Source organism: Aspergillus karnatakaensis (assembly GCF_047715665.1).
Source record: "Aspergillus karnatakaensis strain CBS 102800 unplaced genomic scaffold BJY04scaffold_81, whole genome shotgun sequence".
Lineage (NCBI taxonomy): Eukaryota > Fungi > Ascomycota > Eurotiomycetes > Eurotiales > Aspergillaceae > Aspergillus > Aspergillus karnatakaensis.
Window position 1 is genome coordinate 15777 of NW_027395793.1, and position 21892 is coordinate 37668.

The 21892-nt window shown below is 50.5% G+C and overlaps 7 protein-coding genes across 7 annotated transcripts; 6 read left to right on the forward strand and 1 right to left on the reverse strand.

The window, feature by feature from the left end:
• The first annotated feature begins 555 nt into the window (after positions 1-555).
• Positions 556-2576, forward strand: BJY04DRAFT_162783 (recombinase DMC1). The gene is made up of 9 exons (XM_073709071.1): positions 556-1046; positions 1135-1171; positions 1221-1276; positions 1333-1428; positions 1478-1581; positions 1633-2060; positions 2104-2126; positions 2171-2333; positions 2397-2576. Exons 1-9 carry the CDS (start codon positions 1008-1010, stop codon positions 2462-2464), a joined length of 1014 nt encoding a protein of 337 aa, XP_073565307.1. The 5' UTR covers positions 556-1007; the 3' UTR covers positions 2465-2576.
• A 114-nt stretch (positions 2577-2690) lies between these two features.
• BJY04DRAFT_201856 (putative ribosomal small subunit assembly protein) lies at positions 2691-4089 on the forward strand. The gene is made up of 3 exons (XM_073713124.1): positions 2691-3674; positions 3727-3858; positions 4055-4089. Exons 1-2 carry the CDS (start codon positions 2739-2741, stop codon positions 3733-3735), a joined length of 945 nt encoding a protein of 314 aa, XP_073565308.1. The 5' UTR covers positions 2691-2738; the 3' UTR covers positions 3736-3858; positions 4055-4089.
• Positions 4090-4567: 478 nt separating this feature from the next.
• BJY04DRAFT_211244 (general transcription factor IIH subunit TFB6 family) lies at positions 4568-6771 on the forward strand (the record flags this gene model as incomplete). The annotated part of the gene is made up of 3 exons (XM_073714376.1): positions 4568-4964; positions 5051-5587; positions 6731-6771. The coding sequence occupies 3 exons, from the start codon at positions 4568-4570 to the stop codon at positions 6769-6771; spliced, it is 975 nt and encodes a 324-aa protein (XP_073565309.1).
• Positions 6772-9621: 2850 nt separating this feature from the next.
• BJY04DRAFT_162911 (RNA-binding protein) lies at positions 9622-11423 on the forward strand. The gene is made up of 4 exons (XM_073709073.1): positions 9622-10152; positions 10236-10340; positions 10396-11266; positions 11330-11423. The coding sequence occupies exons 1-4, from the start codon at positions 9950-9952 to the stop codon at positions 11330-11332; spliced, it is 1182 nt and encodes a 393-aa protein (XP_073565310.1). The 5' UTR covers positions 9622-9949; the 3' UTR covers positions 11333-11423.
• A 1232-nt stretch (positions 11424-12655) lies between these two features.
• On the forward strand, positions 12656-14680 carry BJY04DRAFT_223957 (uncharacterized protein; the record flags this gene model as incomplete). Its single annotated transcript, XM_073717822.1, has 6 exons — positions 12656-12752; positions 12814-13057; positions 13119-13162; positions 13229-13240; positions 13288-13491; positions 13554-14680. The coding sequence occupies 6 exons, from the start codon at positions 12656-12658 to the stop codon at positions 14678-14680; spliced, it is 1728 nt and encodes a 575-aa protein (XP_073565311.1).
• A 626-nt stretch (positions 14681-15306) lies between these two features.
• On the forward strand, positions 15307-17265 carry BJY04DRAFT_223958 (uncharacterized protein; the record flags this gene model as incomplete). Its single annotated transcript, XM_073717823.1, has 5 exons — positions 15307-15532; positions 15582-15841; positions 15915-16272; positions 16329-16865; positions 16961-17265. The coding sequence occupies 5 exons, from the start codon at positions 15307-15309 to the stop codon at positions 17263-17265; spliced, it is 1686 nt and encodes a 561-aa protein (XP_073565312.1).
• A 1329-nt stretch (positions 17266-18594) lies between these two features.
• On the reverse strand, positions 18595-21213 carry somA (putative cAMP-dependent protein kinase pathway protein (Som1); the record flags this gene model as incomplete). Its single annotated transcript, XM_073714377.1, has 5 exons — positions 18595-18762; positions 18812-19075; positions 19135-20467; positions 20521-20687; positions 20752-21213. 5 exons carry the CDS (start codon positions 21211-21213, stop codon positions 18595-18597), a joined length of 2394 nt encoding a protein of 797 aa, XP_073565313.1.
• Positions 21214-21892: the final 679 nt, after the last annotated feature.

Sequence of the window (21892 nt, forward strand, 5' to 3'; positions counted from 1 at the left end):
GGCCGGTGGCCAGAAACCTGCCGACTCTACGGCTAGTTCTTCTGCCGTTGAGACCGAAGGTGTTCCTCTCGCGCCTGCTAAATCCGCTACTGCTGCCGCTTAGAAGCAAGAACTCCTCTCAAAAGCTTTCAAAATTGGTGTCTAGTCAACCTTTGTAACATAATTTCTCGGTTCTTATTCAGGGTCTTCTGACATTGGTCTGGTTTTCATTCTGTTATTCTTCTTTACATATATTGCGACCCTCATGTTCATTTCTCGACACATCCTTTCTTTTTCCTCTCATGATACAACAGACAAGGGTCTACTGCGACTCGGGTCCTTGGTACCTTATCCGGTCTTATTATCGGCGTCTATCCTTCTCCTCTTTATCTTTCTTTTTCCGCTTTGGTGTGGCGAGAAGACGGGCGAGGCGGAGGGTACAATGAATGAGCCTCCGTGAAATGTTAGTGGACCGAAGCAAGCGCGTTGGTATGTTGGGGAATGGATCTTGCACTTGTTACGGATGTGGTTGTTGAAAGGTCGTCAGTGCGCATAGAAAGATCATCTGACGCAACAGTTATCTGCTTATCTGTACGCATGATATCTTTATGTCAAAAGTGAACCGAAAAGAAGAAATCAATCTCAAGCTTGCAAAGAATATGTTCAGCGCTATGTCTGGTTCCTTGGGCCGCAGTCTCTCAAGGTGTACAGTCGAAGCAAAGGCGGTTGATTAGATTTCTATTACATACGGGAAGAGACCGTCTTCGGTTGAGCTGAGACCGGGTCTTGAATCTCAGAAGGAGTCTGAAAGAGCTGCAGACTGCTTCAAGGCTCTTTTTGCGCACAAATCTCAGTCTACTTCTCGATCATCCATCCCCCTCTACAGAGGCTCCGTCACGCCATCTAACTCCCATCTTCTCCCTGGTTCTCCAATAACTTCTACACCTTCATCATATCAGCATCAGTAACCAATCGTTCTAAGTACAGCCTGTAGCTTTTTCTATCAAGTTATTTACCTTCGCTTGGCAATGCCTGGATCCGAAGCTAGTGATGAATACGGTGACGATGTGAAACTCACTTCCCTCATTCTCTCTTAATTGCTTGACCTCAGCCTGCCTGGAAAGACTTGCTAACCATGGCTATGTTCCATTACAGGACTTCATCGTTGACATCGACTGCATCCAAGCCCACGGTACATAGCTCGACTTGCTTCCCTGAGCTCGGACGTTAACAGACACAAGGCATTGGCGCTGCAGATATCACAAAGCTTAAGGCAAATGGTTTCTTCACCATCGCCGTTCGTATCCCAACCTACCCGTCTTTGCGTCCCTACTAATCCTTCATGGGCCATAGTCTATCCACGGCGCGACGAGGAAGACGCTGCTGAAGATAAAGGGATTCAGCGAGATCAAGGTCGAAAAAGTCAAGGACGCTGTCACCAAATGCCTGGTTTGGATACATCTGTCCATCAGAAGTTGCTTTCCCGCTGATAGATTAGCCCTCGGCCTCCGGCTTCATCACGGCAATGGAGCTCAGCCACCAACGGAAGAGGATTGTCCGTATTTCAACGGGCAGCAAACAGTTCGACTCGATACTCGGCGGGTAGGCCAAGTCTTCTACTATGCAATGCCACTCTACTGACTCCACCTCCAGCGGATTCCAAAGCATGAGTATCAGCGAGGTATTCGGCGAGTTCCGCTGCGGCAAGACCCAGCTCTCCCACACCATGTCCGTCGTCGCACAGCTTCCCCGAGATATGGGCGGTGCAGAGGGCAAGGTTGCCTACATTGACACCGAAGGCACATTCCGGCCAGAGCGCATTGGACAGATTGCAGAACGGTTTGGGGTCGATCCTGACTCTGCGAAGGAGAACATTGCGTATGCTCGTGCGTTGAACAGCGAGCATCAGCTGGAGCTGCTGAACACCCTTAGCAAGGAGTTTGTCGGTGGAGACTATAGGCTACTGATTATCGACAGTATTATGAACTGCTTCCGGGTTGATTATTGTGGGCGTGGCGAGTTGGCGGACCGTCAGCAGAAGTTGAATCAATTTTTGATGAAGCTTGCGCATATGGCTGAAGGTGCGTCTGTCCCTATTTATTAAGTTCGGGCTAATATTTATAGAATTCAATGTGTGCGTCTTGATGGTAAGAATACTCTCTTGGTGTCAGATACAGACCTAACAGTCTAGACCAACCAAGTTCAGAGTGACCCTGGTGCCAGTGCTCTCTTTGCCGGAGCTGATGGACGCAAACCTGTTGGTGGACACGTGCTTGCACACGCCTCGACAACTCGTGTCCTACTCCGCAAGGGTCGTGGTGAGGAGCGTGTGGCAAAGATACAAGACTCGCCGGGTTCGTACTGATTTGTTGCTAAGATTCATTTTGTAGGGGTATACTGACCGATATATACTTCAGATTGTCCGGAGCGCGAGGCGACGTATGTGATCACTAACGGCGGCATTAACGACCCTGACAAGTTGTAAAAGAACACCTGCAGAGATATTTGATGGCTTCAAGGCTGTTTTCATGATTTTCTCTTTCATATTGTCAGAGCTGACGAGTTGATGTTTTTACGACCGAACAACTTATAGTAATCAGTAATGCAAGAATTATACACCTTATGCAGACCCCGAACCAATCATCTCCGCTCGTAAAAAATTCCGCCAAAACCTCCGCGGCCAAAATTATCCAGCTCTCCTTCGCAACAACAACCATTCTTCTCACCATCTAGCCACCAAAGAGGTGCGATCTGCCAAAATGAAACCCGCGCTCGAAATATCTGGCTACACAGTCCTCCCCCTCACCTTCCCACCAACCTCAGCCTTCCCCACCCCAGCAACACACTACCTCTACCTCCGCGCCCACGAACCTCGCATCCCCGACCCCGACACTCCACGCTCTCTCTTCCTCGTCAACCTCCCCATTGACACAACAGAGACACACATCCGGCACCTCTTCGCCAACCAACTCTCCTCAGGCCGCGTAGAGCGCGTGGAATTCGAGTCCGTGCGATCCAGCAAAAAAAGCGGCGCAGGCGGCCAAATCGCCCTACTCCAGGGAACAAACGTTGCGAAAGGGAAGAAGCGCAAGCGCGCTACAGCCGACGAGCTAGAAGAGCGGTTAGAGAGCGTCTCGCTGCCTTCAACATGGGACAGAACGCTGCAGCGAAGCGGGACGCACGCGGTTGTGGTCTTCGTGGACCGAGCGAGCATGGAAGCTAGCCTGAAGGCCGCCAAAAAGGCCGCAAAGAAGGCTGCCAAGGGCGATGGGATTATCTGGGGCGAGGGCGTTGAGGAGTCCAAGGTTCCGGCTTTGGGGATCCAGCGGTATGCGACGCACCAGCGGGCTGTTTACCCGGCGAGGGCTGATCTGCTGCGTGCTGTGAATGAGTACATGGATGTGTTTGGGGAGGTTACGGAGGCGAGGAAGAGGGAGGCTGCTCGCCGGGCAGCGGAACCGGATGAGGATGGCTTTGTTACTGTTACGAGTGGGCCGAAGCTTACATCTGCGGTTGGGGAGGAGGAGGCGAAGAGGTTGGTTGAGAAGCAGAAGAAGAAGGCGGAAGGATTTGGGGACTTCTATAGGTTCCAGTCTAGGGAGAAGAGGAAGGAGAGGCAGATTGAGTTGTTGAAGAAGTTCGATGAGGATAAGAAGAAGTTGGAGGAGATGAAGGCGAGGAAGGGGAAGATTAGGGTGAGTTCTAGGTTATATATCTGACATTGGATGGTTGCTGACTGCTGTGTAGCCTGAGTGATGCCGTGGGTTAGAGTGATGGCTTCGTCGGTTTAGCGTGGCGTTTGAGGTTATAAAAGTTTTTGCATTTTCAACCCTGTCCTTGCTGATATGGGCTTCAATGAGGCGGATATTAGGCCAGAGAGTGAGTCTACATCCGTTTTTTTCTACGTCTGATACCATGATGAATCCGCTGGGGCCAGAGTAGCAAGACTCCTTCGATGCGATGTCATGCACTGCCTTCAAAAACCAGCATTACAACAATCTTCTCACCTTTCTGAAGCCATACTCTTGTTCCGTTGTTTGCCGTCTTGGAGTGGCATCCGCTGACTTGATTATAGATTCACCGAGTAGCCGCACTTGGACATATTGGGTGTATTCTAGTTCGCAATGTATCATACTTCAAAAATAGATGCAATGCTGAATATCTGGCTCTCGCCTCCTCATATTGACAGTACAGAATATACCCTAGGCAGTAGGACCCAGCATCTCGATTGGCTACCTACCAGAGCACTCCGCATATTCAAAAAAGCTTGGCATGACATCTTCACCCGCCGCGAACTGGTGGACAAACTGTAGGAAGGTAGGTATTTTTCAATTCAAGCACGATCCCCGAAATAGCCCAAAAATAGCAATACCCAGGATCTCAAGTCATAAACAACCTTACCAGGCTCTTATAAATACTTACCTCATCTATAATACCAGCCCTTAAGACCACCACGCCGCAGCCGCGTTCGAGCCCCGCCGCCGGCCTTCCTCCGATCCAGATCGCGCTCGCATCGTATCACAGCGCAACTCGAAGAAGCCCCAGTCTTAAAGCTTTGCAAAGATCTACAAACATTATATCAGTATCCATGGCCTCAGCAACCACCGGAAGCGGAGGCGGAGGCTTCATGCTCCCCTCAGCGCTCTCCCCCGCCCCCTCAACATCAACCGTCACACCATCTCGCATGCCGAAGCAGAGAACGCATCCCCTGCGCGCGGGATCCGCGAAAGAAGCTACGGTGATCAACCACGTCGATAAAGAGATACTGTCCATTAACCGACGGCATGCGAAGAAATTCAGTAGTACGTATGAGCAGGGAGATCGGACGGCGGTTGCGGGTCAACAGAAAGGAAGTGGTATTGGCAATGGACATGGGAATGGGAAGGGAAATAGAGATAATGATAAAGAGCGCGGGTATGAGAGTTTCAGGGAGGTTGCGAAGGATATCGAGGCGCTGGTTGATGTGCTTTGGGTTAGTGGAACGCGTATGTCTTTTCCTTCTCTTCTCCTCTCCTATAAAATCTGCTCTGCTCAACTCTAAGAGTTCTATACTGATGGAGTACGTATACAGCCTCATTGCAAATCCCCTACCTGATCTCCCTCGCTGTCCTGACAAACACCTACCTCCCGGACTACCCGTTCAACGCAACACCGACCTTTCGGCTCCTTCGCAAACTAGACTCGTTCTTTGCCTCGTTGATTCTCGGCGAGGATTCTGAGACAGGGCAGCCAATATCGGGATTTGAGAGTCGCCGGAACGTTGTCTCTATGACAGAGAAAGTCCGGATTAAGAGTATTGCGGAGACAGCGAGGATTGTTGTTGTTGAGGCGGGGGAGAGTGGGGATGCGGATGTTGATGCTGATGCTGGTGATGATCTTGATGGGGTAGAGGATGATGACGATGATGATGAACTTGGGATCACTTTCGGAAATAAGAATGACGATGATGATGATTTTGGACTTGGGGATGGACCGGGGAAGTGGGAGATGGAGACGGCGAGGGTGTATGAGAAGACGATTCAGCTGTTGGGTGATGAGCTGGGGAAGGCTGGTGAGGCGGAGTTTTGTGATGAGGATATGGCGAAGGGGCCGGATGATGGGGAGGGAGGTGGAGGGATGGATGGGATTGTTATGAGTCCGTGATTATATATATATACTCATAGTCTCATATCTCTAGTGATCTAGCCATCGTTTATATCCGCATAAGGGCATGAACACAATAAAGCTCAATACATTAATGGTACTTCATATATCGTTCCCGTTTACGGACTTTAGACGTCCAGTAAGTTTGCTTAAACTCAGACTTATTGCACTCCCAAGTTCCTGAGAAAGTCAATTCCATATCGATTGTCGTTCGGCAGTGACGGCAACGCGAATCAAAAACATGCTCGCGACAGACTTTGAACTTTGAACCTAGATCGGACGTTTACTCCATCGTTTCTGGAGATAGCCTCTGAGAAAAAGGTCTTACGTTAAGATGAGAGTTGAGACTCGAGTGTGGTGCGATGGTGGTAGCAGGTGGGCTTGGACCTTGAGCCATGGTTCAGAGAGGCCTTTTTTCTGCCATGTTAGCAATCATGGCTGGCAAACAGACAGGGCAGAATAGAGAGGAGAGATATTCGGAAAGATGTCACTATCGTCCATTGCTGCCAATTGCGCTGAAGTTGCAATAGGGGATGGACCTATGTGAACTGGTTGCAAGGGCTCCTGCAAGGGACAGGGAGGCTTGAGGATCACGCAGCTCCAGACGACTAGCAGGAGTTTGTACAGGCTAGAGTCTGGGGTCGCAACCCGCAAACATACCGGCGCATCTCTCGCGACTCGCGAGTCGCTGGTTCTTCCCTCGGCTGAGTTGCACAGGTAGAGGGTACTTGCGGCCTAACATGGCGCTAGGTACAGTATGCATATGCAGGGGTTGGTTTTCTATGAAAGCCTGCTTGTAGGGCATCAGCAGCAGCTTGGGGTTGGATTGGCGAGGCAAGGAAGGTAAGCTTCTGATTGCTCCGGTTATTCGTACTCCGTAAGCTCCCTTGCTGAGCTCAAGCTTGATCTGTAAGCGTTCTGAGTGCTTGGGCAGTTTAATTGGGTCAATGTAGTAGATTTGTGCCTAAGATTCTCGCGGGCTGGTCGCGTCGCGTCGCGTCGCGGATCTCGCTTTCTCATCACTACTCCGAAGCAGGTTTAGTGGGCATTAGTGCTGTGAGCCAGGTTTGTGGTGGAAACCTGGAGCTCGGACCTGCGTTGGTCTGAGATGAGATCAAGGAAGAGCAGGACGGCAGAGATGGGGCTTGAGTGATGCAATTGAATTGCTCTTGCTGATCCAGGATAGTCGTTTTCTCCTACTGTAAAGAGGGCACCTGTTGACTTGAGATATATTCTTGTTCAACGAATTGGAATTGAAAAGGAGTCTCGAAGCGAATAATACCATGGGCTGCTGCTGCAGCCTGCTGGGGAGCAGGTGGAGTTTGTCCAGAGCTTCATCAAGCCTCAGCTTCAGGCTCAGACTGCTTGCTTTTGCCAGTGGTGAGCTGAGTTCTCCATGTACTGTAATGTGACGTAAATACTGATACCTTACCACGGTTCCGGCAACGACGATTTTATGTGAGAGCGAGCATCTCCGAGGTTATATCGCACTTATTATCAGTGGTAACTATGGCTGGCTGCCTGTCTCAGGGATGATCTGGAAGCATGACCCTAGGTCCTTGTTGGACAGTCCATATTTGACCGATGAAACATACATACATACATATCAAGTCTGACACTGTATGCACGCACAGGAATGATCCAGGACACACACGACCAGCTCCACGATCCAAGGTTTCGGGGCTCATCGGTGGGGGCAATTCCCACTTTTCAGCCCTTTCTTTAAGGCTTTGGGCATTCGAGTCTCATCCTTTTTAGTCAAAGCACCTCTTTCAGGGATCGTGGGATCATGGCTGATGGCTGACCCAAGGAACAATGAGCACTGGCGTAACTGCAAGCGGGCTCTGATCTACGAATGATCTGAGAGCGTTCAAAGATTCCAGAGCCGAGGCGGAGACGCCATGACGATAGCCCATGGGACACGAATGAGACTCGACGAGTCACAGTGCGAGTAGCCGGGTTGGAACTGTCCTTTACCACAAATCCGCATGTGCTATTCTGTGCATCAAGCCAGGTCCTTGCAGATTTTTCCTGCATCTAATCATGAGGGTGGGATGCTGTCTTGGATGTTCGCCGCCCCTTGATTGCTTGACGGCGCGCTGTGGTCTCCTTGCCCGACTTGCACGTCGGCGAGTCGATACAGACAGTGAGTGGTAATGACATCTTGTGGCCCAGGCTTTTGTCTTGCCCTGGTGAAGACTGAGAATTAAAGCGACGGTGTAAAGTTGTTATATCCATCCATGACCAGTGAGACAGCGAGCCTGCAATGCATTTGGATCTTCACTCATCACATCTTCGTAAATTCGTAACTGCCGCTGCACGCAAGGTATGTAGTTTAATCCCAGCCTCAATAGGACAGCAATCGAATCAAGATCGATCATGTTAAGACGCAAGCCCGCAGACAGCGACGGTCATCTGGTTTGCAGTGGTTGGCTGCTGACGGACGTATTGGTCTGAAAATACCTTACCGTACGGATATACATGTACTTCGTGGAGTTGAGTGAGACCATGGCACTGGACTTGGTCTTGACAAGCTTGATCTTGACGAATGTTGTAGTTAGATGAGATGAAAAGTGATGCTCCAGTTGTCACCAGGTATAGCATAAATTTGTAGAGCCGTTAAGAAAGACAAGCTCCTGCAGCACAGCGACAGAGCTGTGGATTAAGAGAATAATAATAATAATAATTGAAGGAAAATTCTTCGTCCCACAGTCTCAGGCAGCTCCGCCCCTCCGTCTGGCTCTCTCTCCTCACAGACAGGCGCAGCAGCAGCAGCATCCAGCAAAAGCACTGCTGCTTGTGCGTGTGTATATGGAGGAATGACCGGCGACCACAGTTCCCGTCTTTTCTCTTTCTGGTCTGCCCTAGTCCGTGGACTCCAGTCTCCAGTTTGGTCTCCAGTCCATCCATCGTTCGTTCGTCCTTCCTTTCCTCGTTTCGCTTCGTCGTTTCTTTCCCCTTCTCTCCCCTCCATCTGAAGAATTGTCTTCATCCTACCCCTCCCTCCTCTCTTCTTCTCCTTCCTCTATCTTCTTCGCCTTTTCCTCCCCTGTTTCTTGTTCTTGTCGGAAAACACGGAGTCGGTTTGCGGATTAGTCCTGTAACTCTGCTTTGTGTCCTTTTTCTGCCTTTTCTCTTCACTCTATTTTCATATTCTCCGCCTTCTGGAAGTTATCCTGCTTCGACAGTACCTGCTATCTTACGTCTTGCTCTCTCCCATACAAGCCTTCGTCGCTTTTCGCCTCATTTCCTTCCGCGAAAGTCAATTATCAAGGTTCTGATCTTGCTTTGTCTGGTAAGCTTGCATTTTCGTTTTTCGGTTTGCGCTGGATTTCTCTTTCATGTCGTTATCTTGTTCTTTTCTTCGTCGAGACTGTCTCGTCTCGGCGCCAACCGATACATCTTGATGCGCAACGCGACAGGTCAGCTCTCGAATGACCCTATACGAATTTGGTCATGTTGCTGGCCAACCTGCTTTGTCTCGTCCGAAGATGCTGGGAGTCATGCTTCCCTGCAATTCGATCCGTCGCCCGGACCTGCTGGCCTCTCGCGTTTACCTACTGCTAAATGGCCCAAACTCGGATATTTTCTTGGTCACTGAAGTCGCAACCTACCTTCAATACACAAATCCATCTCTTACACATACAACTCATTTGTCGAAGTCGCGCTAGGTCTTAGGCGGCGGCATTGCGACTGGACGGTCGCAGCTGGGGGTGGGTAGCATTGAATTGATGGACGAACGCGGCGAACCAAGTACAAGTCAATTAACATGCCCTAAGTCCGCGCATGCTCGTTCATCTCGGTCGCGTTTTCGGATACTTGATCGCCTCTCTTGTCCCTCAGTCTCAGAATTTTCGGAATTCCAGCTCGGATCTCCGCCGCGAAACTCTGCTGTCACTTGGCTGGAATGGAATCTTTGAGACGACTGCTGTTCATTGCTCCTCGACACTTATTATCTTGTCTTTGTTTCCATACAGTTCCAGCTCAATTGCGCTTTCAGTTCACTTGGTGATTTGATTCACATTTGAGCCAGCCCAACCTGGCCTGCAAAAGCTAACCAATATCTCTTACTTAGAAGTAGAATCTCCTCTAGTCTTTCAAGCGATTGAACGATCGTACGACACGCTCCTTGACGACATCGACGATATCCCGGCTTTTACGTATCAGAAAAGTTTTCTTGGGGTTTCTACTTCTCAGTTGAAATTTTTGAAGGTATGCGGCGCCGAGAGATTGATGCGCGCAAACACGAAAACCCACCATAAAAACTAACACCCCTCAAAGCAGACAGCTCTTTCTCTCTTATCTTTACCAACAATCGAAATTCATCATGTCTTTCCAGAACTTCGACTCCTTCCAGAACCAGCACCCAGCCGCTGATGCGGCTGCCGCAGCTTCGGGCGCTTCAGCTGCCGGAGATACTACCATGACCGGCCAGTCCGACCCTTCCACTGCCCCATTCCAGGGCCCTGCTCCAGGCGAAGGTGCCCCTGCTGTTCCTCAGCAGGGCAATGACGGAAAGACTACTCTTTGGTACGTAAACGCATTCTTGTGCTACCTGATCCGGTCATTATATATTCGATTGTCGCCTCTAACTGACACGCTGAGTAACACAGGATGGGCGAACTTGAACCCTGGATTGATGAGAACTTTGTCCGCAACCTTTGGTTCCAGATGGGCGAACAGGTCAACGTGAAGATGATCCGTGATAAGTTTTCTGGGTGAGTACCTAGTAACGAACGTTGTACACGAGAGCGACGATCCTAATGTTGGTAGTAGGAGCAATGCCGGTTACTGTTTCGTTGACTTCGCCTCCCCCGCCGCTGCAGGCAAGGCTTTGTCTCTGAACGGCACCCCCATGCCTAACACGAACCGCCTTTTCAAATTGAACTGGGCTACTGGTGGTGGCCTCGCCGACCGCAGCCGCGATGACCGTGGCCCCGAATTCTCCATCTTCGTCGGCGACTTGGGCCCCGAGGTCAATGAATACGTTCTCGTTTCTCTCTTCCAGAGCCGCTTCCCGTCTTGCAAATCTGCAAAGATCATGACCGACCCTATCAGCGGCATGTCGCGTGGTTATGGGTTCGTCCGTTTCTCTGACGAGAACGACCAGCAGCGTGCGCTGAGTGAGATGCAAGGTGTTTACTGCGGTAACCGTCCCATGCGTATCTCCACAGCCACCCCGAAGAACAAGGGCCCTGGTGTCGTTCCTGGTGGTATGGGCATGCCCGGTCCTGCTGGCATGTACCCTCCTATGGGCGCCCCCCCCATGGGCTTCTATGGTGCTCCCCAGCCCATGAACCAGTTCACCGACCCCAACAACACGACCGTCTTCGTCGGTGGCCTTTCCGGCTACGTCACCGAGGATGAGCTTCGCTCTTTCTTCCAGGGATTCGGCGAGATCACCTATGTCAAGATTCCTCCCGGCAAGGGATGCGGATTCGTCCAGTTCGTTCAGCGTCATGCTGCGGAAATGGCCATCAACCAGATGCAGGGATACCCGATCGGTAACTCGCGCGTGCGTCTGAGCTGGGGTCGCTCCCAGAACAACTCCGGCCCTGCTGGCAGCCCCTACCGCCCCGCCCCCCCTCCTCCTCCCATGTACCTTCCCCCTCAACACCAGTATGGCGGTTTCGCTCCCATGAAGGTGAGTTCTTCTGACTTGTATGGTCCCTCGTACGAACCGCTTGTGTACTGACCGTCAATGCAGTAAAAATTAGCGTTTCTTCGTTCGTCCGAAAAGGTTAACAGGAGTTTTTTGTCCTCTCCCTGATGGTCTTGCTACATTCGCAACGTTTTTTCCTTCTATAGTTCGAGGGACCAAATCTTCTCCTGTTTTCTCGTTATGTAACTCGTGTTGAAGCGCGCCATTTTTACTGGAAGTTTCTATTTCACATGTTTCGCGAATTCCCATCTCCTCTTATTATGAAAGTTGTCAGTCAGGTACTTTTCTTTGCCTCTCGTCCTTTTGTTTCCTTAGAGGCCCCTATTTCCCCCAAGTACTTCTTCATTTTCCACCATTATCCCATTTCCATCATAGCTTCATTGTTCGTATTTCAGCAATTCGATGCGCGTCTTTCGCTGTACTCCATGGGAAGGCAATTTGCAAAGGAAAAGTTTGCCCACCGTCCGTGCGGGAAGGTAATAATCGAGCTTTTCCTTCGATTTCATGATGCTGAACTATGGTTTTCTGTTCCTAGATTGCCTGTACAACATGGTCTTGTTCGATTCGTCTTCCTCAAGTGCATTCGATGCTTTTCAGTTGTGGCAACGCGTTCGAGTTTGGTCCATGGTCTACTTGCTTTCCTGACTAGCTGACCAGCAAGCATCTTTCTACCTCTGCTTGCTTCTGGAGTTTCGGGTCAAGAATTGTTCCCATCTAGTTCTGCGGTGACTCGCTATTGGAATGATGGCGTCCATGAAGCGGCGAATGTGAGCTTCTTTCCAGATACCCGTTGGCATTCTCTGTTTCGTATCTCCCTTTTTCAGGTTGATTCCCCCTTTCGCGATGCAGTGATGTCTTCCCTTATTCTACGCCGGCGCCTTTCAAGGGTTATTTGATTTGTGTACGAGTCGAGCTCAGAGTCAGCATGAGCGCCCCCGTTCCGGGTATTTTCGGTGCATAGACAGACTGTTGTTCTAGCACGAAAGTTGTTGTTTGATCTCCTTTCTACTTTATGCTGGTCAAGAGCTAGCTACAGTACATAGTGTTCGTCTACCATTGATTCTCCCACATACCGTGAAACTGCTACCCTACCCTAGTACCTAGTAGTCGTGCTGGACGGGATAGGAAAGCACGCGACCTGCTTGAGGCAGGAGCTCCCCAAGCTTTCATCCCACTCCCACTTGCCGCTCCAGAGGCCGAAACGACGAGTACCTCTCTTCACCCTCTTGCGGATGCGGTTGTGGCTGTGGTGTTCTTACTGCTGATATTTCCTACTTTGATTCCATCCCAAGCTCCAGATTCTACGTTTCTCATCTTATTACGAACAAACCACCACCACCACCAGCAGTATTACACCACAAGCCAGGCAAAATGCGGTACGAAAACTGGGACGTACTGCTGTTCCCAGCAAGCTCCAAGGTGCCCATTCAGGAATTCAAAACGCAATGTTTTGTAACTCGTGATCGAGGTACGCGTTGCTCAACGGCCATCATAGTTCTCTGCGATACTGACTTCCATATCCATTCTAGACTCTCCCTACCTACACAATCCTGCCTTCTTCGGCCCGGCAGCGTACTATCCACAACACGGCTATCTCGGCCAGTTACCAGTCCTCACTACTTTCATTCCAAGTCTACCGGCGAACAGTCCTTTCCGAGTCTCCATCCATAGCTGGGAACAACCTCAGGCGAGTCGTTTGATGGAGAGTCTTCTGCAACCGGACGACACCTCGTTGTTCGAGGTCAGAATTTTTGTCGATAGTTTATGCGTGGCGTAAGTCACTAAAGGCGCCGATGTTTGGTATGCGTCTAACCTGAAACTTGATATTGCGCAGGGGGAGCGTCTTCAGCCCCAGAGTGAACTGGCCGCACGTCATTGGTAAGTGATTTTCCCAGATTTTTTTTCCTCTACGTATTTCATGATGCTGATATCTAATTTTATCAGATCTGAGCTCTCGTAAGCCGGTCCACCGCTGGAAAAGCCCACACCTAACAAGCCCATAGATGTCGACAAAAGTGGGAATCAGGACACCCTCCGTTTCCCCCCTTTCCATCAGGAGATTCTAGAGCAAAGACATTGGGATGCAGGAGACCTTCACGGCAGGATCAGGGTGGTCATATCGGAAGGCTTTGCGCGGCCGCATCGCAATCCACCTTTCGAGCGAGTTAAGCAAATCATTGCCTTTGCCTTCCAACATGCTCCTTTGAGTGAGTTTCCCGAACCTGGGGTTCAGGGCAGGGTGATCACGAGCACTCGCTCACTTGGATAGATGTTTTAGAATACTCGAGTATCGCGTGGCCGAATGCCTCGATGTGGAGCAAGGAGCCGCGTCTCTTCAAGTACAACGCAGGTAGTGGGGCGAGCGACCTCAAAGAAGCAGAGGACGTACATGCTCACTCGCCGACTCGACATGACACGCGACCCCCGGCAGCAGCTACCAGTGGACAAGCCAGTAATCCTCCCCCAGTGAGCGTTTGGAGAGATAGAACCTACCAGGGACCTGTGCCACAGTGGCAGAGCAACTACAGAGAACCGCGATGGGCTCCTCCCGAGACCGTCTTTGCTGATCCTTTTATCGATCCATATGTTCTTGATCCTGCTGCCCGTCATCGTGGCGCAAGGCCATCCTGGGAAGACATAGCTATGCCAGATTATGTCTCGAGCTCAACGAGTAGTCGTGCAATCTCGAGCATGACAGGTATGAGCTACGAACATAGCAAGCATCCTAGTCTTGTTGCCCCCATCGATGAAGAGTCGTATAGTCAATTAATTCAGGCTCTCAGCCCTCCAAAGCCTCTGTCTTGCAGCACCCAAGCCCAAGCCAACCCCTCTATCGCCTCTACTGTGCCAATGGGGACCAAGCTCTCTGCTGCAGCAGAGGCACGATCTGCATCGTACAGCAAAGGTGGCAGCCGCACATCAGTCAGTATCTTGAAGGAAATGTCGTACCCAGGAACCCGCGACGCCTCCGGGTCGAGCGCCAAATCAAACACCGCGCCGCCTGACGCTACTACCGATAGAGGAACAGCCAGCAAACTTCATCCCAGCCCCAGTGGGCCTGTCAAGAGCAGGAAAGAAGGTTTGTCTCAGGAGAACAAGGAGAATACGGCAGAAACTCCGCGGAGGGAGAGTGAGAAGATTCATCAGACCCCCTCCAAACTCAACGTGCGTACCAGTGGAAGTATCGAAACTCCAACCGACGGCAAAAGGAGACGGTCGGTTGGGTCTAGTCGTGAAGATTGCCTCAACATCAACAGAAAAGAACCAGTACTAATCTCACCGACTCAAGACCTCTCTCAGGTGGAAGAAGATGTTCAGCAGACAGGGTTTGATTGCTTCCTCAATTCTCGACCGACACGGATGAGTGCCTCGAATGAGGTTAGTGAGATAGAGTAGCAGCCGGACAAGTTATTCTTACCGACATCAATTTGGCCATTATGGCAATGTTTTCTCCAGTATCTACATGCTGGCGATACAGAAACCGCAGGTGAAGTGGATAGGGACAGGACGGGTCCAATTGTTGTATTATTTTCTCTACTGAATGGTCCAATCATTACTCCATCTATTCTCATATTCAAGCTTAATCTAGGCGCGTCTGTAGTTGACAACCTTGAAAGATAGCATTGAGTATGCTTCTACGTGAACAACGTTTGCACCTTCCTACCCAGTTAGGAAAGAAGAGCAAGAACATTCACAACACCGACTTTCACCACTACCACACAGCTCATCACACTCTCTCCTTTTCTTTGTCTCTCTTACTCTCACTTTCTTCACATCGGGCTATCATCGAAGTCTCTTATCATTGCTGTCGACTTAGTCTCCTTCACCTCGTTCAACCCGCGGCCCATCATGGACGGTAATCGAAACAACCATCCATCTTTTGGAATAAGTTCTCGTCCCTCACAGGCCTCTCACGACCTCGGTCCAGGCTTCAATTCATCTCTGAGTTCGAGTTCAGCCCCAGGTGCTGCTGCGTTTCTCTCCTGGGCAAGTCAGCCCTCGCCATACCAATCCATGACTCCATGGATGTACCAAAGCAGCCAGGCAGCCCCTACTTGTACGCCGAGTATACCAACGCCTGGTGCGGCGTACAGCCCTCACCAATCTACCTACAACTATCCTTCTCAGCTCTCTACCACCGCGGATCTCCCTACGCCAACTGGTGTATGGCCTTTCAACCGGCTATCCCGCATACCTTCTTCTTGCTTTCAGGCTACGCCAAACTCAGCCGAGTATACTGGTCAGTTGGTTCGCAGAGGTTTTCCTGTCACCCATTACAGGTCTGACCAAGCAGCAGTGCTTGCTTCTTTGGACCTTCCTAGTAATGATTCTCCTACCAGTCTTTCTTCTCCGCATTTGAAGGCAGCTGTGGCTGGGCCAAATGGGCATAATCAACCTTGTGTTACTCAGATCAAACATGAGGATGATTTTGAGGTTTCGAAAGTTGAGATACCCTTTGGTCTGGAAGGTCAGGACCAGACGTTCAGTGACAGAACAAGCATGCTAGGTGATACCAAGGCCTGGGTCAGAACATACAGAGAGGATAGGAGTGTTCAGGTTTGTCTCCTATCTTCTGGACTTGTCGGCGTGAGGTGTCTCTTCTATTTGCCAGAATTCTGATATTTTATAGTCCCCGTCAGCATCTACCTTCCGTGCACCAGTGGCTACCTTGCATTTTTTGGAGACCGAGTTGGCCAGCGATTCCAAAATACTCTTCTACTTCGGGGTATTGACTACACAAGAACATCTTCTGCCCAGGTTCTACTTGACAAGAAGCTCGAAGACAGATAACTGGGGTATCAAAATGACAATGTACGGGACGACATTCATTCGGTCTCACGTCTATATTTCGTCACGCTCTGCAAAGGCCGCAGTGTGCAGAGAGGCCTTGAAGAAGCTCAAAGCTGAGTTTCCGGATTGGCCTATCCCGGAACGACCCAAGCATTCAATTGCGCCTCCTAATGTGAATTGGGTGGCAATCCTCCATGGTAAGTGATGATGCCCTCGAGTATTCCACTGGCCCACTAATCAACTGGACATGGAGATTATTGTGAGCATCAGGGTCTTTCTCAGCCTAGATACACCAAGTACGTACACCATAAAGGGTACCGCCATGAGGTAGAGGTGAGTGGCGGTACGTATTTTGGCTCTCTCAAGTACTATCCTGAGGAGCTACTTTCGACACAAGGTGCAGCTCATGTAGCGCTTTACGATTTGCTAGTCAGCGACGCTGATGGAAGCCCGGAGCTTGAGAATCTCTCTGGGCTTAAGACGTCGACAAAACACTCGCTGTCTTCAGTTCCTCGAGACTCCCTTCACAGCCGCAACCCTGTTGAGTCGTACGTGCCGGCTAGAAGGAGGCTCGAGGATCGCCGAGATACGCGAAAGGCTAAGAGCAGGCAGCGTACGGCACGAAGTAGGTCACCGATAACAGCAAATGCAAACCTGCAGCCACTGGAGAATTGCAGATTGGTGGCTGTTGATGCTCCTGTGACTGCAGAAGCGCGACGCTGGAAGGTGTCGCCTCCCGATATATTACGACAACTTGAAACCATTGAGAGCTGGATTACAAAACTAGAAAGTATGTGACCCCTGGCCTTGGTTCTGGATCAGGGACTAACATGGGCACTTGACGCCTTCCCTTGTGGGAGGCGAGGTCTGTTTTCATTTTTAAAGAAACTTGTGATCTTCTGTCCTTGGAACATCCCGAGATCCGTGTTGAGAGGATGGACGGAAGGCTTGTCGACACCGAGGGAGAATACATTGCCGCAGCGCACTTCAAGTCGGATCCATTTCTAGCTCGAGCGGGCGGGATCGGTCAAGTTCATGGCACATATTCTTCCAAAAACAGCGCCCTCGAAGCCTGTGTGAGGCAAGTCTGCGATTATCTGATCAAGATGGTCGAAGAGGATATGGAGCTTGAGGACAAAGCCAGTGCAGAGAAGAAGGCCATCGCTACTTGGCCCGAAAGGGTCACTTAGTGGCGGCGAGGACTGCTTGGTCGCTGGTCTTGGAACGGTGGATGTTTTTGATTTGGGCTATGCGTTTGGTTTTACTTTGCCTGAATGACACTTTGATGAGCTTGCTTGGCCTTTGTTTCCCTATGGCTGCGTTCGGTGTGGATGAAATGACGGCTGGATGTCCATTTGCCTTTTTGTAGGAGTACTTCTAGGGCTTTTATCAGAAGGGATATGACTAAAAAGTCCGTTCGACAGTTGGGAGCAGATTAACTTTAGTGCCAGGAATAATCTTACGTCAATGTTCTGCTGTACTGGGCTAGCCGCTGCACCACTACCTAGGTACGCCTGTCCGGCATCGACAAGCTCAGGCACTGCCTGAATACTCCATATCATAGGCCTCCTGGTAACTGGCGCACCGGACCTACAATCAGACGGCAAGACAATACTTAATGTCCCTCCTGTCACTACATAGCATACTACAAGCCACCGCAAAGCACCTATCCATACAGCACAAGCCGGTAACTCTAGAAGCAAGAAATTCCAAAAAGGATAAGACTGAGACTAAGACTGAAAATTGGAATGGAAGCAGAACAATTGAATTTTCCCCGTGTTCATCGCACGCATTTCCTGAGCCAAAACTAGGCAAGATGTAACTGGAACTGAAATGGAACTGCAGCTGAGGTATGATAAGAGACTCGATTGACGCGGTTTTGCCCATAGCATGAAAAAAAAAAAAAAAAAAAAAAAAAAAAAAAAAGATAGGTAGATAGAGATAGACGCCGCAAACTATAGACATAGTTGAGACGAGAGGAAAGATAGAAAATGGAAAAGAAAAGAGTAAAGTGGAGTGGAAGCGAAGTGACATTCTAATCATCAGGTTTCAAGTCCGTGTTGAGGGAGACGGAGCAGAAATGACGACTAGAAAATATCGGATGTGGATATCAATAACAAAAGTTGAACGTTTGGAGCTTGGAAATTAAGCAGACATAGCAGTGAGAGAGAAAAAGTAATAGTAGTAATATAGTAATGAAAGAAGAAGTAGAATGTAAAAGTTGGAGAAATTGAGCAAATCAGAAAGCAAGCTTGATCACAAGGGCAGGCGCAACCGTTTCAGACCGAGTAGCACTCCCTCAAGGACTAGGCAAGAGGAAGAATATGCAAGAACAAGATTACACCAACGCCAGTCTCACGGGCACATATCCATAACCAAGATCATTTCGGTACAGAAAAGCGGGACAGTAAGGGAAATGGAAGCAAGGAGAGTTTAATAATAGCCAACGGGCACAAGGTCGATGGAATGTACAAAAACAAGGGTATATGGGAGCTGGGATTAAAAACCACTGATTTCGTTCAAAGACCGTTCTCGGCACCAGTCTCGACACCGTCCGGGTATGTTATACTGGGGTCAAACCCGAATCCAGCTGTATCCGTGTCGGTGTTGAGGAATGTATCAAAGTCGAAATTCTCGAGAATATCGGGGTTCTCCAGAGCGCTGAAATCGAGACTGAAAGCAGAGGGCTGGATGGGAGTCAGTACGTGGACAGATGGTGCGGTTCAGAAAACCTACGTCAGGGATGCTAAGATCATTAAATGATTGCTGATTCTGATCAGGAGGCGGCTGCACGAGGGTCTGTTGGGTGGGAGCGGATGTTGGCTGTTGCGGAGCGCCTGTAGAAGCACCCGCGCCGGGTTTGTTGAATGACTGGTGGTGGACAGGGGTGATTGGTGTCGAAGGCGTTGGAGTCGGTGGATGTTCCGCCTCCGATGAGGGAGTAGCCGTTGTATTAGCTGCGGCCGCGGCTGCCGCGGCTGCCGACTTCTTTGTAGGTCGCTGGAAATGGTCAGCAAATAACGACCGAGAACTCGACGGTACGATAATAGATGACAAACCTTGGCTCTATCTTTGGGGTCTTTCTTCTTCGTTGTAGCCTTGGTACTGGGCTGCGGCGTCGGGGGAGCAGCATTTGCATTCTGGGGAGATGGGGGAGGTTGACGACCAGCGTTGGCATTGGGAGGAGCTTGCGGAGGCGGCATCGAATTGACACTTTGCGGTGTTCCTGTCGTGGGTTGCTGGATGATAGGCGACTGCTGGGGCACCATAGGCTGATTGCCTTGTTGGGGCTGCCAACCTCCATTCGGCATACGGTTCGCCCCGCCCGCCGGGATCGGTTGACCCATTTGAGGGCCACTAAACGCCGGGTTTGAACTGGGCGGCCGCATGCCGTTGGGACCTTGCATACCACCCTCCATGCCTTTCATGAAGAACTGAGGAGCCATTTCCGGGGGCATTTGGCCAGTGAAGCCCATCGAAGCAGGGGAACCGCGGCCCTGCATCATCGCATCAGGAGCACTTGGAGAGCCGGGTAGGCCAGACTGCGTGATCTTGGGAGTGCCGCGTTTCATTTGATCGTTGGGGTTTGGCGACGCTCCTGTTCTACTGCCCTGCGGAGAGGTGCCCGGTGGCATTTGCTGGCCCGCCTGTTGACCTTGTTGTCCTGGTATTGGCTGGCCATCGGGACCACGAGTCATGCTGTCCTGCTCTTGACGAGCCATCATGAGGCGGCGTTTATTCTGCTGCTCGAGGAGCATGAGTTGCATTTGATAGTCCTGGAGAGCATGGTTACCATGCTGACCACCAGGAGTTTGGACCCCAGCCCTAACCTGCGCCATTTGGCCATTCGCACCATAGAAGTCGCCCGTCATCGGATACATACCCTGGCCATCTGGCATGGGTACCAGATCCGCCTGATTCGGCATTACGCCGGGGTTCATCATACCATTGGGTATACCCTGGTTATTCATTGCTGAGCGAGAGTGATGTAGAGCCAAGTTTTGAGCATATACCTGGATAGATTTCGGCTGTTGAGCCGGGCCCGCCTGCTGGAAAGCACCAAACTGGTTTGGGTTCATTGGCCGAGGGGTAAGCCCATTCTGCATCATCATTGGGTTCGGTTGGCCTGGCATGGCCTGCCCTTGACCTCGTCCGTTGGGCGCGAGTTGCTGTCCGTTCATGGGACCGTTCTGTTCAAGGCGGGGTCTTTTCGAAGGCGAGGGTGCGTTTTCGGCGGAGGATGGGGAAGGCGGTCGGTGGCCGTTCATGTCCATATCGGAATGTTCTCGTTGCATCTGCATCATTTGAATTTGCTGGTTCTTTTGAAGTGCCGCCAACTGCTGTTGCGAGCTATAGAAGATATCAGTATCCAAGTACCCAGCATTGGTAAGACTGAGAATGGTAGAAGTTCAACAACCGATTACTGGGGGTAAGGGTGCGCGTACAAACCACCAGTATTCAGCGTATTATTCTGTAGCACGGTTGGCTTCATGTTGGGAGGAACCATTCCGTTACCACGTATGTTGTTCATTTGCCGTATCTGGCCAGGCATCATCTGCCCCTGGTTGCGCAGCAGCTGGGTCTGTTGCTGTTCTCTGATACGCATCATATTCTGCAGCGCAGACGTTAGAGGCTTGACCAAGGGGAAGTTGAATCAAGAAGAATCACGCTCATACCTGAGTATGCTGAAGATACTGCCTCACGTCGTTACTATTTCCCTTTTTGCGCTGGGACCAAAAGAATTCCCAGAACATGCTGAACCAGTCAAGAAGAAACGAAGACTGCTGACCTTCGCTGCCGAGACTGGGCCGGGGGAGATCGTCAGGGATTTTGAGTTTATCCCCATCTTTACCGTCAGTCATCATCACGTCACCTTCCACACCGTTTACATCCCCTTCTCGTCGCTGACCCGGACTCGATTTGATCGGAGGCTCAGTGTTGAGTTTGATTGACTCATCTTTCACAAGAGCTCTCGCACAGTCGTGATAACCGCGTTTCAAAAAGTAATCGTAGATATAGGTGTTAAGATTATTGATCATGACTTCGGGAATATTGTGCATGTTGTCGTTACGAGGTGCCATTGAACCGTTGTTGACCATCGGGACACCGCCAACAGGGCCTCCGACGCCCGGGTTCATCGCTGTAACATTCATTTGATTCATGGCGATTGAATGCGCTATCACCTTCACCTATTCAGTTCGTGGTCGACGGAAGCGACGAATTAATTGGCCTCAACGGACATTCACGGACTTCGAGATCGAGGTCAAGTGAAGGTGGGGAGGCGCAGAGATAAGGGTAGAAAGATTGATCAGAGATGATAGAAAGAATTGAAAAATATGCAAGGTGCGACAGGCTGTAAAGCAGCGTTTGCACGCTCGGAGATAAAAACCCGAAAGACAGTGTCTGTGATTCGCACCTTCTCCCCGGAAACAGTATGAACCTTGATCAGGAAGCCGTCTCGAAGATGGCGTGAAGGGTAGTTTTGATGTAAGGGGTAATATCCTGCTAAAACATTTGTGGTAGGACCTCAGCTGCAGAGATCAGAGGCGCGGAATGGCTGTTGAGGTAAAGGAGGCGATTAGCGACACCGAGACGAGAGGCGAGGTAAGAGCGGCGTCTAGCGAACAACAAAGTGAGGAAAGGGGTCGCAAGAGCAGCATGCAATAGGATGAAGCGAGAAAAGTAGTGAGAAGGATAACGATCACAGCGCTCCTCTAGAGTACGGAAAGCGAAGTGAGGGAGTATGCTGGCGGAGATCAGGCCAGAGAAGAGGGGGCGGTGGGTGGAGGTGGACGGCGACAGTTATGATCAAATGTA